Below are 14,000 nucleotides of genomic sequence, written 5' to 3' on the forward strand. Positions count from 1 at the left end.
AGCGCAGCGAGGTACCTTGCCAAATGCGTCGATTAAAGCAAGCCCGGAAGATTGCAGGTTTCCAATAATTTGGCTTACAGTTGGTTAAACATACAAAATGGCACTCAAAAAAAGTGTATTGACCTTTTTTTGTGTTGACCATTTCCACGTTGACCTTTCGACCCTGTCGACCTTTGTACTGTCTATCTTTTCCATGTCGACTAGTTGCCCCTGTTGACCTTATGCATGTCGACCATATGGTGTCGACCTATTGACCGTCGACCTAATTATGATCTATTGAACCACACCCTCCTCTAGTAGGTTACATATACCTCCCTCTAAGTATGAAAAATAAGAAAACTGCTAGATACATAGAGCACTGAAAACTGTTTTGGTTGCTGTGTGTCTATAACATATTGCAAAGCAATACATTGTAATTACACGCAATGGCCTGTAGCAGCAGCAGATTATTTCCATATACACATCATGGGTTTTCAAAGAACAATTTTTCACTTGTTGCTTATACTTGTTGCGCTATAGCACCTTGACAGCTGGCAGTAACTTGCATCATACAGTATTAGGATATCCTAACCCTCAGAGCCAGATTAACCATCGGGGCCAGACTAACAACCGGGGCAAACACCGGGGCCCCCCACAGTGGGGGCCCCACATACAGCTACATCACCAACTTGGGAGGGGTGGGGGGGAGGCTGTGGCGTTTCTGGGTGGGAAAAAGTGACCTGGAGGCACTGGAGTGTGTTTAATACATTTGTGATGCCTTGAGTATTTATACATGATAGTATACAGATGTAGCCCTGCTCATCTTACTGCAGTGCGGCTTGCTGCATTAGTCGCAGCCTTGCATGACATGCAGCAAGCTATGTTGCAGCTTGCTGCATTGCAGCAAAGATGAGCATGGCCACAACTGTACTTTTTAACAACACTGTCGGCATATCTTATTGACAGTTGTATGTGTAGGGAACCCCGCACATTTGTTGTATTAATTTAATTAATGAAAGGTTCACATTTGGAATATGACAAAATTATTCATTAAATGAAAATCCAATTATTCACTGTGGCCAGAATTGATATTCTCTCAGTACTTGCAGCACTTCCTAGCAGTGTTGGCAGCATTCAGTAGGTGTGAATATAGGTGAAGCTAGGGCAATATAATATATCATATATAGAGTATACAGTATCTCCAGATTCCTGGAAAATACTAGTTTGCTATGAATGTTATAATTGGAAACTTCTAGATATAATTTCTGTAAGCTCGTCATACATAATGGTTTAATAAGTCACCAGTTAGTCACACACAAGGCTTCAATTTAGGGGTTACAGGATGGGGCCGTGTAAGATTTTCAGAGCTAAAACCCTAACAGTGTTGCGTCTCCACTTCAGCTGCTCAAATCTCTGGCCTTGCCCTAACGTTCAATATGTAGGGAGAACACTATAATGCAGAGTGGTCAGTACCATCTGGGTTATATATATACAAGACAAGACATAGCAAAATGACAGCACTCAGTAACAAAAGTATATATAGATGAAATGGTGGTGCAGGGTCCTGGCAATTGATATAGACACTCACTTTTTCCCAAAAGAAAAAAAGAAAAAAGACCAGCACTCACATTTTTGATGAAAGAAAAAAAAGGGGGTTTATTCCTCACAAGCCATCCATCTGGATATGATCCTGGTGCTACAGCTCGACAGTCATTTCAACTCACAATGGTTTTCTTATATCAATTTAATTATTAATTAAAGAGCTGCCAGGTAAGCCCCTAAAAGTAGCAAGCAAGTGCCAGTCCGATGGTCAGCTGATTATGCTAGCCGCCTTATTGGAAACCCTGCCATACACTACCCACCTAACTGAAGGTGCTGCCATCCACCAGATTAGAGGTCACTGCATGTACAAGATACCATTGCTGTACCTGTCATACACTATAAACCAGATTGGAGGACCTACCCATATACTAGCCACCTGATTGAGGTCTGTTTTTATGGGTGGTCTTCAGTATGCCGACTGTCGGGATCCCAGCGCACAGTATACCGGCGCCGGAATCCCGACAGCTGGCATACCGACACTTTTTCTCCCTCGTGGGGGTCCACGACCCTCCTGCAGGAAGAATAAAATAGCGTGGCACGCGTAGCGCGCCACCGTGCCCACAGCATGGCGAGCGCAGCGAGCCCGCAAGGGGCTCATTTGCACTCGCCACGCTGTCGGTATGCCGGCGGTCGGCCTCCCGGCGCCGGTATGCTGGTCAACGGGAGCCCGGCCGCCAGCATACCATACTACACTGTTCATTAGAAAGGTTATGTTTGGTACACTATCGACCATCTAGTGCTGTATTGTATTAACCAGAATGAGAAATGTAATGTATAGGAGATCCTGCCTAGGTAGTTTAGCAGGTGCCAATGACCACCTATAGTCAAGACTGATAATTCTAATGGCAATGTAACGTATCAATTCTCTATGAGCCGGTTGCAAAATTCAAGAGTTTAATCTTAAATAGTACTGTGGTTTAGTAACTCTTTGCCTCAAATTCTTAATAAAACTTTCTATTTTATTTTAATTGACTTAATCTGACCCTCTCCCCCCACACACACACACACTTTAACATTGATTTATGCTTATGAAAAGTATTTACAGATTCGCTGATTATTTATAAAGTAATATCCTGCTATTGATAGGATCACTCGTACTGTAGCAGATTAATGGAATTTGAGTGAACACTGAAATCAGGATGTATTGATCAGAAAACACTGCCACAAATTTGTAGCATCTGAGCTCCGATTACACAATGGGGCTTAATAATGAATTATTATCTTTTGTATAGATGAATAATTTTTTTTTATATATTATTATTTTTAGACCTAAACAGATACTTGGGTAATCTAGACAAATGCCAAGAAATCTGGCAAATTAAAATATACTGATGTGCAAGTTTCCAAGTGTGATGCTATGATCTGCCATTAACACCTGTATATGTCAACGAAAGGGGTTCGCTTAGGACTCATTATCACATCATTTGCATCTCATCAAGAATAACATCTGGTATTTTCAAGACTCAGCTTTCACCTCTTGTACACTGCGGTATCGATAATTAGTCAGGAATATAATACTACTATGCATGCATAACTTTCTTTATCCACATATAATGTTTTAATATTAGATACAATTAAATAAAATGGAACTTTGGTGTGAATAACAAAAGAAAAAAAATAGATTTATATTTGTTTTGTAAAGACATTTCTCTTTTAGAGTATGGTGCGGTCTACGTTATTGTATGGATTACTTAGTTATTGATTAAATTACTTCATGGATAACAAAATCAACATTGACGTACTGTATTGACCAATATATGAATTATTGTACCAAACCAATAAGTAGCCTTATAGCAACATACACTATATGTTTTTCTCCACAGGGGATTATATAGACATTAGTGCAAATTGTCAGGATATCAACAGGCAATGAAGACTTCTGAACACTAACTGAAACTATAAGAATTCGGCCCCCCGGGGATCCAGGTGGGCCCACACCGCACACCCTGCACCCATTGTTTTCAATACTTACCCTCTGTAATCCCCTATTTGTAGCAGTGATGTGCGGTGAGTTGAGGCAGGTGAGGCAGAGCCTTTCCTGTTATACTAACATATACATCAGAGTTTTGACTGTATAAAATATATAAACAATACAAAGAATATACAGGGTAATTCAAAAGTCGCAGTACACCCTTTTGTTTCAAAAACTGTGCAAGAAATGGGAAAACTGACTTAGATTCAAGATGGCCGATTTCAAGATGGCGCCCATGTTCGGAACATACCCTAAAACATAGCCCACCATACCTATACCTTACTGGAGTATTCAGTTTTCCCATTTCCTGCACAGTTTTTGAAACAAAAGGGTGCACTGCGACTTTTGAATCACTCTGTATTAAAATATCTTCTTTGTATTATTCTAATCATTTTTATAGCCAAATTTGTGGAGCAAAAAGTCTATGGCAGGTGAGGTAGTGCCTCCCCAGCCTATCTTTTCCGCATATCTCTGATCAAAACTATAATGCCAACAAGAACCCTTTGGCTCATATATCGTGTGTAAATCTGGCTCTGGTACTAGTCAGTGCCTCCTGAGTCAATTACCTCACTGCACATCCAAAGTTGGCAGCAGCAGCGCTGCTGGAATCACCAGGAAAATGGCGCGGTGGACATTTTCCTGTTTTTTTGCGCATGCTCAGTAAGAAAATCTCTGTGAGTCTCTGTTAGTGACCCTAGTGTGCTGAATGTACAACGCAGGAGAGGAGGGGGCCCAGGTGAAGTTTGCACACCATAGCCAGCCTCTCTTGTTATGCCACTGCCCCAAGGGGTGGGATGTTGGGGGAGGGGTTGGCTATAAATTGTATTCATGGCAGGAAAGATCATAGTGGAGGTCTTGAGAGTGTCAGTATTTTTGAATTGGGAAAGTTGAGGGTATGTTTTTTTGGTTTAGGAACATTTGGTCTATCTGTAGAGCTCATGTTGTGTCTATAACCCATGGAAAATTAGACTGACGTATAATAACCTTTTTAGTAAAAATATAATTTTTCTGCATATTTGCATTGGCATCAATGAGTAGAGCTGTTATGCTTGCTTTGTGGAACAAAATCAGATATTCAATATAGACTGTAATTGAATAGTGCCTATATTTTACACCTGACACAAACTAATAGTGTTGAATAACGTGTTTAAATATGTGCTTAACTTTACTTTAGTCGTTATTTAAAATAAGCATATATATTTTAAAATTGTTATAAAATTCCTAACAATAGATTAGTGTTTATAATGGATGATCATTAATGAATTAATCATTAAATACTAGTTATAAATTGATGACAGATGATGAGTTCCAGTAACATTCAGAATGTCTACCATCAAAATGTTGACATTCAGGATGTCAATATGTTTAGAATGTCAACAGTTAATGTGTCAACATTGTGGGTGAAACTGTATAAAGTTGCAGTCCCTGGTTTAAATTCAGCGAGGGTAGGATCCTTGTTTTTTTACTTGGAAGGGCTGAGGAGATATTGGAAGATATGCCATATACAGTATAACTAAGCCTGAGAGAAGAACTGCCGCCTTGCCTGTGATCACAGCTGGCACAACATGGTCTCAAAGTATGCAAAGCAGGGAGGCACTGGGCTGGAGAGGTGCTCTCCCTGTTCTGCTACCCTACTGCTGTTGTTGCTGCCAGCTACTGCTCTGCCTGTCAAACTGTATGACAGGCTGTGGCGCTGGCAGTGTGAATCACAGGTCTTCTGTCTTTAGTCAACCTGTGCTGCTTATGTCATCTCCCATGTCAGTTCCCTCCTTCCTCCCAACTGCACCTGTCAATTTGTATAACAGACTGGCAGCAGTGGCAGTCTAGTCAGCATCACTTAAGGCACTTCAGTCTTCAGCACTGCCCCCCTCTCTCCCCTCCCCTCCTGTCAACATTATGTGTAAGGGGAACTACTACTGTGGCCATTATGTGTAAAGGTCACTTCTGTGGGCATTATGTGTATAAGGGGCACTACTACTGTGGGCATTATGTTTAAGGGGCACTACTACTGTCGGCATTATGTTTAATGGGCACTACTACTGTGGCATTATGTGTATAAAGGGCCCTGCTACTATGGACATTATGTGTATAAGGGGCACTACTAGCATGGGCAGTATGCATAAGTGTCACTACTACTGTGGACATTATGTATATAAGCAGACTACTGTGGGCACTGTGTATTAGGGGCACTTCTGTGGGCATTGTGCATAAAGGGCACTACTGGGGGCAATGTACATAAGGGGCACTACTGGGGACATTGTATATAAGGGGAACTACTGTGTGGTGTTACTTATATAAGGGGTACTACTGTGTAGCATAATGTAAATAAGGGACACTACTATGTTTTGTAATATGAATCAGGATACTATGGGCGGTGTAATGTGCTTAAGATTGTGCTACTGTGTGGTGTCATTTGAACTGGAGGTACTATTGTGTGGCCATGCCCCTTCCTTGTAAGACCACACCCTCTTTTTGCAACATGCATATTCTGATGATGTATTTACTGCAGGGGCGCATCAAGAGAGGAGGAGGCTCATGTACAGACTCTTTCTGGGCCCCCTCCTCTCTAGCCAGCAGCTCTGTAGACCTTGGGCACTAGGGTCACTAGGGAACCCTAGCACTGTCCCAGAGTCTAGTCGCATGTGCAGGTCTCTGGGAAAATGGCACGGCAGCCATTCTACCAGTCATTTTCTTACTGTGCATGCGAGAAATGACGGGAAAATAGCTGCCGCACTATTTTCCTGATGATTTCTGCAACGCTGCTGCCTACGTGGGACTCCGGAGGGTATAATTTAAATTAATGGGTTCTGGGTGTACGGTGTGTGCCCACTGAACCCCAGGGGCCTGTGTGCACTGCACACACTGCACCCATTATAAATATGCCAGTGATTCTCTGGGCCTCCTTCCATAGTGCTGGATAGCTACTGTTTAACAATTGTTTAGCTATGCAAATAGGAGTTCCAGGGTTTGCTGCACTAACTCACTATCTTAGACAATCAGTACAGATCACTTTGATAATCCATAGGTCCTATCTGAGTGTGATTAGGAGACCTAATGCCTCTCGGTTGAGTTCATGATTATATCTCAACCTATAGTAACCTCCAGAATGTCTTGGCAATCTTCAAAATGTAACTCACAAACATGGCATTATTAATCCTATATAATAATAGGCTAACTCTGCTCCTGACCTCTATGGGGGGGGGGGGAGGAGAATTCAAGAGTTTTGTACTTCGGCGGCCACTGGATTGTGCCTGATGGAGCAATTCAAGTGTAGCTCCATTCGGGCATGCACAGCTGTCGGCGCTGACGTTACTGTTACACTATGTTGTTTCATCATTTTGATGGGCTGGTATCTAGTATCTAAAACATACATTGTTTGAGGGCACATTCAGTACCATAAACAGGCACATTGATAACTTTTAAATACATTCAGCTCCATTTACAGTTATTAGAATATGCAGCTAAAGGGAGCAAATTTGGTCTTGTATAAACCATGATAGATGCTACAGTATTTGTTTTTATTTGATTTTTTTGCACGAAGGGAACATATTGGCTGATTTTGCATGCAGCATACAGTATATACTGTGCAGCTTTTTTTACCCACCCTGTAAATTAGAGTTGAACTTGGACGTGCGTCCCTCTCAACTCTAATGTTGATCATACTTTTAAAATTGGCTTCCAACCTGATTTTGCCAAAGTGCAAAACTGCACATTCTAGGAGGATTTATGGATAATTCGAAATGCAGTCAAGGACTATTAAACAAACCTATTTTCTTATGAACATTCCTTCATAATAGGAAGGTATTATTTGCACTATATTCACTTCTATCATGGTAGAGCAAATAATCCTGAAATGTGTAAAGACAGGGTACTATAGGTGTAGGGAGGCAGTGCCCAGGGCCATAGCAGGACACTTCTTTGGCATGGGCAAAGCCTTGGTGCCTCCTGCCCTAAGCACGTGTGATATTATGACGCCACAGAAGAGGGGTCTGGGAGCAGGATGTTGGGTTCCGTGTGTATTATAAGGACGTGCTGAGTGCCTCTCCAGGCAGTATGGCCTTCCATGCCTACCACAAGGCAGTAACAGGTGCTAACAGGGCAGCGCACCCCTCATACTGTACTGGAAGTACCTCCTGGGTTTCACAGCTAAACATAAACTCTGAAGATATCATTTAGCTTTTACATGAATAAAAGTTTGTTCTTTCAGAACATTTCTTTATAAACTGTGATATAAAGATTGTCAATAACGTTGACTTAATGTTCTGTCATCAAACAATCTAAACTGAATGTAATAAGTAAGATTTTTTTAGTATTGACGGAACTGCAGGCAGGAGAATTGTACATATAATGAGGCCTCTGAGGCATGAATTTTAAGTAGAACGTAGAGCACTTGGGCAGCGGAAGCACTGCTCCAGAAACATGGTTGAAAAAAAATCCCACAGCTTTTATAGATGCAGTAAAAGCACCCAAAAAAGTAACACACACATTTTCCATAAGTGTTTTAGAAAACAGAACAGCTTTTCCCTTTGTACGTGCCAGTGACAGCCTTTCAGCACAGCATAATAGGAGACAGTGCACTCCAAACAAGGGCAGGTTCTTAAGAGCAAATCATTCAGTCACTTTCTTTCAAAAACACTAAAAAGAAAATAAAAACATGCAATCTTGCTATATGAAAAATTCTAAATCCAGCTATAAAATCTTAAAAATGCCTTTTGCACTTTAAACGATAGTCAAGCAAAACTACTCTCAGCTCATTGAATGTATTTGCACAAAAAAGGAGCCTACAGAAGCATTATTCATCGAAATACAAGTACTCTTAGTTTCATAAGGGGTCATTCCGACCCGTTCGCACACAGCGGTTTGTTGCTGCGGTGCGAACGGGTCTGGAATGCGCATGCGTGGCGGCCGCACTGCGCACGTGCGTCGTTGCCCAGCGACTTGGGTCGCGCTCAACGAAGAAAGCGGTCGCACAGCTGACCACAAGAAGATTGACAGTAAGAAGGCGTTCCTGGGCGTCTCCGGACCGTTGCCTGCCATTTTCGGGGAGTGGAGAAGAAAATGCAGGCATGGCCAGGAGAACTGAGGGCGGAGGTCTGACTTCAAAGCCGGCTCCAGCATCGCTGAGAAGTATGTCCAGGGCTGGTCTTGTTCTGCTTGAATTTTTTTTAGCTTAGCAGGGCTGCACAGGCGATCGCAGCCCTGCAAAGCTAAAATACACTCCCCCATAGGCGTGGACTAGTTGATCGCAGCAGCAGCAAAAAGTTGCTGGCTGCGATCAACTTGGAATGACCACCCTAGTCTCTACATCCTTAAAGTTACCCTAAATCTACGGGACATGGTTTTTCACATACATATTTGTATTGGAATGTTGACATGTCTTGACAAAGATTAGGTGAAAATTTAGAGTGAGGAGCAGGGTCGGATAAAGGGTAACATGGGCCTGGGACTGAAAATGATCAAGGACTATTGTGGGAAGTGGAGGAGGTGTGTAGAGAGCTGTGTGGGTGTGGCCAGTGCTGTGTGGGCGTGTACACCCCTACACTATCAGTCACAATGTCTCCCTAAGTATATAAGTAGAAAATTGCATCATTTTGTGAAAAAAATTAAAATACAGTTTTAATACTTATGCTTTATGGCCAATGTATGGGTAGCTGGCTAATGTGCTGTCATAATGATGGGCCTATTTTTAGATGATGGCCTGGAGCTGTAGCCCCATCTGCACCATTGTTAATCTGGCCCTGATGAGGAACAAAAGAACTGCTCACAAACCCATTTAGCCTTATTTATGCACTAAAAGATGGATTATGTGTCACAACAGTGTCTTTGAGTGTATTTAATAGCTGGATTTGGTTGGAGGAAACATTCTTATGGATAGGGTGACAGTCACGTATGTTATAGCTCTGGAAAAGACAACATAAAGCTCTATTTTGTTCTAAAGATATTACAATACACCACAAATGGTTCAGGTGGAGCACACTGCACAGCAGTGAGGTGTGCTGCAGAACTTTATGTTTGTGCTACTTACTATGGGATAATATATATAATATTGTCAGAATAAATAAAATAGGAAACTCACAGCTCTAGTTTTCCCTCTATTTTATCAGATCAATATTAATAAGTTTTAATGCATGCATAAAAGCTCATCTTGTAAACAAAACGCATTTAGTAAATAACAGAACAATATACTAAATATAAAACTAATGTATTGGTATAAACACTTAAATACTTCCCAGTTATGTACTAAGAACCATTCCAATCATGCATATATATTTAAACCAGATGGTGGTGTGCTGAAATTGAGGGAAATTGGAGCTGTAATTTTAATATTTTGTTTAACTTTACATAATTTTTAGGACTGAACTAATGTCATCCAACCCTGAAAAAAACAATTGTAACACTTGGAGCTGATGTAGCCTCAATGTCCTCTTACTGTTCTGAGTTAATACCTAAAAAAGGTTCTAACCAGCAAATTACCTAAACAAGGTTCAAACCAGCAAATGACCAGCAAATGACCTAAACAAGGTTCAAACCAGCAAATGACCAGCAAATGACCTAAACAAGGTTCAAACCAGCAAATAATGGGAGGGGGCAAGTTGACCAATGACCTTTTCACTCAGTAGAAAAGGACATCCATGGAACAGTAGATGCAACTCAATATATAAAGATACACAGCTTAGTGCTATATTTATTTCATACTCTTTATGTTATAGTTAATTTTGCCTCTTATTACATTCTATCTCATGCATCTTTGTATGCATTTCTATTGGCTGATTTGAGACTCATTTATACTTTGGGTGACATGGAGATAATCTGCTAGCAGAGACCAGCTCCCCTGCTTCTTGACAAAACAGGCCAAATCCTCAATTAAATATCGGCTCATAAAACATGGACACAAAACCAGCTATAAACCATCAAATCCCACTGCATGGGATTTGTTGGCTTGTGGCTTAATGCAATGGGTCCTGCCACTGAGCACACACCAGGAGTGAGGTCCATGGTGTTCTTATCATTGCATCCCTGAAGGGAGTCCAGAGTACGGGACACCTGGCTGCCAAAGTCTTCCCCACCATTCATGCATTCCCGCTGTAGGTGGTGACGTAGCTCAGTGACATCATACTCGTAACCATCAAGGATAGGGGTTTCGCGGATGCCGAGGGTTCCTCCTGGGTGGGTGGATTGTCCGCGAGCATTGCGGAGACTCTCTCGCCCGTGACTGCCTCCAATGAGCACTGATGGGATGTAATGGATCTCATTGGCAGCTTCCGCACTTGCGCTTTTCTGCGGCTGTGGTGCACGTCTCCTCTTGCACCAACGCCGTCTTGTATACAAGATGAGGAGCAGGCACAGGATGCACAACAGGAGGGCAATCATTCCACCCTAATATATTGGGAGAAAAGAATGTGGAAAAGAATGAAATTAAGAATGAAACAAATCCATTGCAAACAGTCAAGTTAGGGACAAAGAAGACAGACATAACAATTGAGTTTCTGAAATCATGCTTTGCATATTACAGCCATATAAAAATCTTTTGATATCCGGGCAGACTGAAACTGAATAATAGAAGATAAAGAAAAGTCTGCTTGAACAAGATTTATTATCATATCACTTTATTTCTGTATTACATGTTAAATTAGTTCTCAGGAATAGCCAAACAATTCTCTTTTTCACTGTTTACATTAAATTAACAATGGATCTATTTTATGTAAGTTCTGCAAGGGGAAGCGTTGGCTATAATACCAGTACATTTTATATTCGGTTACCATACATCATATTTTTTTTCTTTTTCTTTTTTTTACTATTCCTTCCCTTTAAAATGAAAAATGCAAGTTTGGGCATTCACACATAAAAATCAATTTTGGGAAAAATATATGTCTTCCCCGAGTGTAGCTAGCAGGACAAAAGCAGCTGCTTACACCAGAACAAGATATTAGCTCCTGTTTGTATACCTAGCAGAACAAAATATCCAATCTCGTTAACTTCTACACCTGAATGCTTGCTGCAAATAATTTGAAACTGTTATAAATAGGAGGTTTTAGGTATACAATATGGCAGTAGTATAGCTAACCGCTAACTGTATCTCGGCCATGTCAGCATGGCTTGTTTTTCTTCCATTGAAATGGATGATAACATAAACTTTGCTGATTAGCAATCTATATAAGATTTAAGATTTGTTATTAAAAATCGGTTCACATCTGACCCTGTAGCTAGCAGTAGCTGGATTCTGAAAGGAAATAGATCTGATAGGGTCTGGCATGGTTTATGTTTAACCTGGGTAGTTTTAAGTACTATGCCATCCAAATCCAAAGCAATTTGGGTATTTTAATTAAACATAAGATACCATTTAATTGCACAGAAACAAAAAGAGATGAAAAGTAAAGAGACTGGTAATAAACTGATTTCTATGAGCTGGGGGAACTGTCCACAGACGTTGGTGCTGAAACTGCTCTCTGTGTGATAAGTGGATATTTAAAAACTATTTACTCCAATATAATGTTTGTATAATTATATTCTTCGTACAAATAGGTTTCTATGCTGTCAGCAGTAATGGTTGGATGGGCTGAGAAAAAATGGTCTGCTTTCATTTCAAAAGAAAATTATAGCTAAAATAGAGCTCGTTCCTATGTAATAATATAGTATGGAGACAGAGGGTTATATGCAAGAATAGAGGTTAGGATGAGATGCACTTGGAGCTGGGGAATAACATTAGGAGGAAGGAAACAGGGAAAATAGAATTGGAGGACTCATTGTGATGAGAAATATGGCATTGATGGAGTTAATGAAAAGTGACAGTGACTGGTGTTCAATTGCTGGTGTGCCCTTGGTGCTACGCCGTGAAGACTCTGCGCTGTCTTTATTCACACAAGTGGAATGAGTGTAAGGAAAATTGATCCATTTGCTGCACATTATAATTTTGTGTCCTTTATAGCTCTCAAGAAGAGGTAGAATATCCTACATTGTCGTGCATCAAGAGCACTCAACCTAACTTCCCCCTCCCCCTCCTCTGAATCTTCCCCTCCCTGCAAAACTGCCTCACCCTATTTTCTTGCAGAACAGACCCAGACATGGGAAACGCTTTAGCTCCTTTCTCTGTAAACTTTAAAAGGCGTTCTGATGGCTAATGACAACCGAGAGAAGACGGCAAATTGAAGCCATGCTGTGTAGCGTGTGGTTTAGTAGGGCCCAGTATATCAATAGCTTAACTGTTCTTCCATCACTGTCTGTTTCTGATCTAACACAAACAATGATGGCTGCATAGGAGGAGGTCATTGAGTATATTACTACTCCTGGTGTCCCTGGACTGTTCACATCACTCAGGGAAGGTTGTAACAGGCTTGTCATAATGTTGTAGCTTTTAAAATAACATGTGTGCAATGCAAAGAAACAGTTATATAGTGCAGTATGTGAGAAAAGCCTGGCATCCCTGTGGTCTGCCCTGAGGCAGTAATCAGTGATTGTGCACTGGTTGCAGACAGTTAAATACAGTATGACAGGCAGCAAGAAACAATCAGTGTGACTGGCACCTATAATGTTGGTTGGGGCATGGGCTGGTCCTACTTGTAAGAGATGCAGAGGTCAGTTACTGACCACAAAATAATATGGGTGCAGGACTGCCAGAATGTTTTTCAGTTGGAGGGCCAAGATAAACTCACAGTTTAACTCCCCTAGCTTCCGGCCACCTTACACATGTTGCTTTTTCTGCTTAGCTTGTGAGGAGTCCTCAAGGAGTCCTGGGGGTGAGACCACTGCGGAGTAGGGAGCAAGGCTACTAGAGAGGAGAAAATGGCAACAGAGGAGGCAAAGAGGATGACCACCAGAGATGGAAACGGTACGATGGGAGGAGGAGGTGGCCGGCAGTGGTACCATGGCACAGTGATAGCACCATGTGACCCAGATTTATCAAGTCGTGGAGAGTGATAAATTGCATGGTGATAACTTACCAACAAATCAGCACCTAACTGTCATCTTTCAGACACAGCCTGTAACATAGCAGTTAGCGGCTGATTGGTTGGTACTTTATCACGTGCAACTTATCATTCTCCAAGGCTTGATAAATCTGGACCTGGGAGAGCTGAGTCTGGTCGTCAGGACCATCGGGATGCAGGAGGGCCTGTGCATTATAGGAATAGGCTCCCACTGCACTTTCCGTGGAATGCTGCTGCTGCGGATGTGTAAAGTGCAGCAGCGGTATTTGACCGGACTGCCTGCCGCTCCTCTGCTCCTCCAGTATCAGCACCTCTCTTATGTTTGGGGGGCGTGAAGTGCCCCTTACCCCTTCCCCCATTCTGACACCCTGTATGGGTGTATTTAGTTTTGTGTAAATGCATAATAGTGTTTTTTTGTACGTAAGTAGAGCACAACTCGTCTTGAGATGCATACCATATGCACTTAGCTTACTAGCAGGCAAATTTGCACTAATGAGCTAGTCTATATGGATTGTGAACAGGCC

At 41.6% G+C, this 14,000-nt stretch overlaps 1 protein-coding gene across 4 annotated transcripts in view; it reads right to left on the reverse strand.

Moving 5' to 3' along the window:
- ASTN1 (astrotactin 1) overlaps nucleotides 1–14,000 on the reverse strand; it is a 689,393-nt gene that overhangs the window by 255,438 nt on the left and 419,955 nt on the right. For 3 of the 4 annotated variants that reach the window (XM_063939709.1, XM_063939708.1, XM_063939710.1), the window contains one exon: nucleotides 10,534–10,930. In XM_063939709.1, coding sequence (XP_063795779.1) covers nucleotides 10,534–10,930 — 397 coding nt within the window. The remainder of the gene's footprint in view (nucleotides 1–10,533; nucleotides 10,931–14,000) is intronic. The other variant, XM_063939711.1, reaches the window with a different exon arrangement.

The sequence above is a fragment of the Pseudophryne corroboree genome, chromosome 9 (genome assembly GCF_028390025.1).
Source record: "Pseudophryne corroboree isolate aPseCor3 chromosome 9, aPseCor3.hap2, whole genome shotgun sequence".
NCBI lineage: Eukaryota > Metazoa > Chordata > Amphibia > Anura > Myobatrachidae > Pseudophryne > Pseudophryne corroboree.